At 30.9% G+C, this 6,651-nt stretch overlaps 1 protein-coding gene across 1 annotated transcript; it reads right to left on the bottom strand.

Annotated features, from left to right (window-relative positions):
• Positions 1–4,803: 4,803 nt before the first annotated feature.
• Positions 4,804–5,868, bottom strand: LOC133305913 (transcription factor CYCLOIDEA). Its single transcript, XM_061506164.1, has one exon. It carries the CDS (start codon positions 5,866–5,868, stop codon positions 4,804–4,806), a length of 1,065 nt encoding a protein of 354 aa, XP_061362148.1.
• Positions 5,869–6,651: the final 783 nt, after the last annotated feature.

Below are 6,651 nucleotides of genomic sequence, written 5' to 3'. Positions count from 1 at the left end.
CAGTAAAAATAGACAAAAAAAAAAATAGATAAAATAATTTATCCCTAAAATAAATAATGTACCGAACACTCAATGAGATGAGAGTAACACCGAAAATATCTTCCTGCTAAACCTTTACATAAATTTTCTGAGATCCATAAATAGATAGAGAGAGAGAGAGACAGTAACAGGAAGTTATAAGAGAAAACACTGTTCTGAGGGCAGATTAGGATACGGCCAAAAAAATTTGCCCTTTTAACTTTCTTTCTAATGTCTGGGCTAGCTGCTGCATAGAATACTAAGAAATAGAATAGAGAAAATTAAAGAAATCTGGAATGAGATTTCAAATTCTAACACCCCATATAAGACTTTTGAATAAATTTGAAGTTTTTCAACAAAATGGAATTTAGTTCTTGTGTATCGATCCTAAAACTTTACAATTCACAAATTTCAAACAAATTAGAAAATCTCATCTAAAATTTATAAATTAAAATAAAAGAAAATGATTGGTAGATTACAATTTGAATTGAAGACAATGATAGGTTTGAAATGAAAAGAAATTTTTATTTAATATATGAATTGGAAGTAAAGGTATATTATTCAGTAAATTAGAAGTCGATTCAAAAAGAAGTTCCCGTTATGAAACTGAACTAAAAGTTGAAACTTTTTTAGATTCCTTGTCTCTGTGTATGAAATAAGCAAAGCCAAACCGGTTGAAGGGGCACTGCAGTTGATATTCTGAACCAAAACAGTAAAACATTGCCTTCTTTTTTTGTTAGCTGCTATGTAATAGTTGTAGTACTGCTTGTATGGTATCCGATTCTTCTTTTCTTTTCCATTGTTGATTGTTGACCTTTGACCACATGGAATTGAATTTTGAGAATACCCATATTGGGTCGCAACTCTAAATTTTTGACATAACACCCCAAAGTTTGTTGTGGTTCCAAAACTTGTATATGGGCTAGTAACCTTTCTTTAGTTACCACTTATGATATTTGATATTTATTGTGTTATAAATTATATTTGTATTTCTTATTTTATATATTATTTTTATATTTGATGTTTTTTACCAACCTTATTATATAAAAAAATTAAATTATTCTCATCATAAATAATAAATCAAGATAGGTAAGTATAAATTCTCCATCCAAAGGGTGTCAAAAATAATGAATACTAATAAAAATAAATGAGAGTTATATTTACAAATTTTTTATTTACAAATTACACTATATACTTTCAGAAATATATTAGGTTATATTATATATTTTCGATAATACATAATATAATTTATAAAAATTTATAAAAAATTTTATAAATGAATTCTTTTCCATAAAAATAAGTGTAATTAAAGAAGTAATGATAAATATACAAGTCATAAATTCTGTTGAAATGCTCAACAAAGTACTGTATGGTATAATTCATTAATTAAGCATATTCTTCATGTCTGACCATGTTAAATTTAGAAAGATGTGCTGCTAAGTATTGAGAAGATATTTTCCTTTTACTTCGAAACCCGTAGTCGTAGCAAAATCTTTTATAAGTTTATTCACCTATAACTTTTAACTTATATTAACGGGGAGGGTTATATGTATTTATTTTTTTTACAAATTCTTATAAATAAAACTATTTATTAGGTGTAATATATGCTAGAATATATTACTCTTAGTACATTATGTAGTTTGTAAACTAATAAATTTGGGATATGAATCTTCTTATGTGAAAAAAAAAAAACATAATATGTTCGTGTGAGGAATCATAATCATATAAAGATAGAGTAATGATAATAAAAAAAGAGAGAGAAAACTTAATGATGGTAGCTCAGTTGGGGCCAGGGAACTGAACAGATGGAGGTGAAAGTATGTGTTCTATTTGGGAGGGGTTTAAAGCCATAATCTCAGGACTCGCTCCGAATCGGACTAATCGCGAAGGGATGAACCGATTGAAATATCTCCAAAAAAAGAAAGAGAAAAAAAAATTAAAATAGATACTTAACAAATCAAAATTGTTGATTCACCTTTGTATGATTGCGACTTTTTTAGTGACCATATTATATGTTTTCTTTTCACATAAGATGATCTATTTTGAAAAAAATTGTAAATATAATTTTTCTTTTTTTTTTGAAGTTACCCAACCCTAATGATCTCTTTGAGACGAGTTGGCTCCCTCCGGTATCCCCACGAGCTTCGACTCTTTGAGCCGGCTATGGGACTAATCCGGAGTGCGGGGGAACAGTGATGGCTAAAGGTTCAGCCCCCTCCCCAAGAATGCATTCAGCGATATAATTTTTCTCTATGTAATAACTAGTAATACCTAACAAGTTTTCAAAATATAAAAATAAGAATATTGTCGTTTCGTGGTTATTGTTACCACCAATATTCTTTGACTCTACCTTCGATATTTTTTACATAAATTTAGATTTTATTTTATTTTATTTTCTTCCAAAAAAAATATTAGTAAAATTATCTGATTTATTATTATAACTCTTCATGCATATATTAGAAATGAACTTGATTCTCAATAAAAATAAGGGTCTTGATGATTTTATACCGGTATAAGTTACACTTTCGAATTTGGTTATTAAGTTTATTTATATATAATGGCTCAACTTATTCGATATGTGAGCTACAAGCAAATTAATGACAAAGATTAATGTATGACTTTTTATTCTTACACTGATATAGAAGTAATTAACTTGTCCCTAAAATTAAAAGGTTGCTAGTAAAAAATTCATTATCTGTGTAAGATGACTTAGGAAAAAGTTATTGTTAACTCTAGATGCATTTCTTGTCAGTAATGAGTTTGATACTTCAAAATGAAAAAAATTTAAATATATGCATTTCAAAAAAAAAAAATTAAATTGATTTTAGACTTATAAAAGTTGTGAATAGGAAACGATAGAGTGTAAAGGTATAATAACATGAATAAATATATTGTATTTCTTTTCCAAATTAAGCATAAGTTAATTTGATGGTAAAAGTTGAATTTGTAGATTACATACGATAGAATTATACTTTAGTGTGATCTTGAGCCTTTGATCGATGAATGGGATATATAGTTATGTCAGTCTCTTTCTTTTTTTTTGTGTGTGATTTTTGACACTCTAGAACTTATTTTGTTTCTATTTAAAGTTACATTTTTCACATGCACATTTAAACATGGTTAAAGCATTCTTGTTTGAAATAATCACTTAGCAAAGTAGCCAACCGTATTATTATTATTATTTTTATTAATCCCTTTGAGTTTTGACCATTTCTTATTTTCAGCCCAATAATTACAAGCCTTGAGTGAAAAACAATATTTCTACCTAAGCTTAGGGAATAGAAGAACATTGTCATAATCTTAGCGAAAAGGAAAGGGTGGTCAATGTAAAAAAGAGAAAGTATATATATTCGTAGCAAGGAAAAAGAAAATAGATAAATAAATAAATGCATTTTAAGGTATGTGATTCCTCTTTACATGAAAATTTATTCTGAATTATTCTTTCTATTTTGTTTGTCTTTTAGATTGTTATGTCCATATTATTTCCTTTTCATATCTTGATTTCATTGATTATAACTTTAAATAAAGTCCTTTTAATTAGCATGCTAGTTGAATTGAAGAATTAGAAGGAAAACTTATAGTAGTATAGAATTTGTGAAGAATTAAATCATCATTTTTTTTCTCTCTCTCTTTTCTTCTTTTCCATCAACAACCCTCAAGTAATATGTGTAGTCAAATTTTTGTGTAAATAACACTCCCCAAAATATATACTTTTAACTATTGGACTTGTTTTATTCCACCAAGACTTTCTGATTTTACTACTCATGTCAATTGTCATAATTCGATATTTTAAATGTATTTTATATTTTATTCTCAATTAACATTCCTTTATATGTTTGGTTTCCTTAAATCTGTGTTAATCAAGCTAAATAATTATGTCTTGGAAGTGGATATATAGTGGATCACCCAAGAGCATATTCAGTCACATCTATAAAGATAAGCTGAATTTACACATTGGAATACACTTGAAAAACTACCCACAAACAATTACAAAAAAACATACATCTGATAAGTAACCCTAACCCTTTTCCAAGGGATAAATGGTTGGATTGAGGAAGAAAAAAAAAAAAAAAACCTACAACATGGAAATAAATATATGCCGAGTAGCGTAGCAAGACTATTATGTAAATGGATATGACAGCAATAGCAGCATAAATTGAAATCCTCTTCATGCCAAAGCTAAAATGCTAAATCTGATAAAATTAATGCATTGTAATCAGGGTTGGAGAAAAGATTCAATTAATTATTTTTGTTAATTAAAAACAGGCACTAAGACTATTATAAGATATATATTAATGAATTTGTACCATATGTCAGTGAATAAATATATTAAGGGGTGAAAATAAGCAGAAACAAGAAAGAGGTAACATTTTATAGAGATGAAATACACAACCATTTATGAAACATTGTTTTCCATATGCTAGTAGATGGAAGATACCTTATCACATTACATGCCAAAAGGAAAGTAAAGAAAATACACAGCATGATTTGTATCTTATTCATCTGACACATAAAAAGATGATGATTGGTGCAAATGATGAGCATAGATTAGATGTGATTGTTGTACGCCTCCCAAGGTTTTCCCAATGACTGGAATTCTGCAAATTGATGCTGCAAACAATTTTATGAATGAATGATCAGAAATATATTACCTATGCACACTTTGATCTTATGCATGGTTGTCAGTGACACAGAACATGCTAATTGAAAGACCAAAACCATATTATAACATATGAACTAATTTGAAACCTTATAAACTTCTTGAAGTTAACTAATTAACAGTGATTAATTTGAACTTACTTCTTGAAGGATAATTCCAGAGTTATTGAGAGAATTGAACATCATAGTAGTTGGGCTCCATTTGTTCATCATCACCAAAGAATCTTCATGTGTCATATCCTCTATGGTTCCCAAATGCTCCTTTGAGTGAGAACATGGTTCTTCAGCCTCAGCCACCACATCCAAGCTTTGATTCTGTGTACCTGCAGGTTCTTCTACCGTTTCAAAGGGGTTCCATGAACCCAATCGGTTAAGGTTATTGTTTGTTCCTTCATTGCATTGTTTTGATTCATGAACTAGTCTTCGACTTTTAAGCTTTTCTTTTGTCCTTTCTCTTGCCCTTTCCCTTGCTTTTTCCCTTGATTCTTTACCAATAGGATTCAATGCACTCTTTCTAGAAACCTTAATTCTTCTCTTCTTTTCCCCTTCTTGACCTTGATTTCCACTAACCGCAACCTCATCCAAGCTCGACACACCTTCACATTCAGAAGTTGAAGATGCACTCTTAGCACCAAAACTGCTACAATAATAACTGGGATGATTCTTCTCTCTAGCAAGTTGTTTGATTTCAACTTTTGCTTGGTTCAGTAACCACTCAACAGTTTTGCTAGCTTTATCAAAGCCTAGCATGTCTTGAAGGCCAAAAAACCTCTTTGCAACTTCAAGTGAAAGTCTCATTCTCCGATCCCTGAGTCCTCGAGCTGTGTTGATCTTACTGTGTCGATCTCTCTTGCTAGATCTTTTTCTTGGTATCTGCTCCATTGTTGTTGTTGTTGTTGTTACATGGCAAGGATTCTTGATGTTAATAATTGCAGCATCCATCTCAGCTAGAGATTGTTGGTGATGATGAGGTAAGAGATCATCATGGTGTTGTTGTTCAAGGAAGATTTCGTTGTCTTCAAAGGGAGAAGGGAATTGAAGAAAGGACAAAGGAGGAAGAGGAAGAAGGGCACAATTGTTTTCTTCTTTTGAAGATGTGTTGCTTTCAATGGAAAAAGGCCTATAGAAAAATGGTTGGTTAGAGTAGGAGATTAGGTCATTGCCGTTGATGGAGCTATTTGACGAATACATGATGAGAATCTCTTTAAGCTTAGATTGCACCCAAAAATAAAAATAAAAATAACCCTAGTCTTGTTGTTGCTGTTGCTGTTTGGGACTTTCAAAGCCTGAGAACGACATGTTCATGAACAAGAGCAGCTATTCCATCCTTTTCAGTTCATTTTAGTTTTCCTGTTCCCTGCAAAGGAAAGGAAGACACGCCTTAATTACTGTTTTTTTTACCTCGAGGATGAGTGAGAGGGATATGGTATGGCTGGTGCTATGATGCACCGTGTGTATGTTTTTTTGTTCTTGTGTTGTGTGTGTGGAGTGATTGTATTGTACAATTGGCTTCCTCGAGTAAAGTAGTACAGTTTGAGAAGGACAACACAGAGACAATAATACCTTATGTAGGCATGAGGGTTGAATTATGAGCCGAGAGAGAGAGAGAGAGAGAGAGGAAGAGAGGTGAGTAAAGATACTTGTAAGAGATAAAGAACCCCAACATGAGCAATTTATTGGAGACAAAGGGCTATGCTTTTTCTTAATCGTTTCTTTTGAGCATAAAGTTATAATCTCTTTTAGAATGATAAAAATGGGAGATGTGAGTGGATAGCAAGAGCTATAATTTGTGCCACTTCACGTGGTGGGCACAGAGATTCGAGTTGACTGAAAACTAAAACCAACTTCTTCACCCTACACATCCCTCACATTGGAAAAATTGGGTGATTTTTTTTTTTTTTTGGAAATATGAAAAAATTTCTTCCACTTTACTTCTTTTCTTCACTTATATTTTTATCTATATCCTAAAATTTT

The sequence above is a fragment of the Gastrolobium bilobum genome, unplaced genomic scaffold (genome assembly GCF_033153095.1).
Source record: "Gastrolobium bilobum isolate Gb01-03AN ecotype WA unplaced genomic scaffold, APGP_CSIRO_Gbil_v1 utg22961, whole genome shotgun sequence".
NCBI lineage: Eukaryota > Viridiplantae > Streptophyta > Magnoliopsida > Fabales > Fabaceae > Gastrolobium > Gastrolobium bilobum.
Note: the sequence above shows the minus strand (reverse complement) of the source record. Positions and strands in the feature narration are given on the sequence as shown.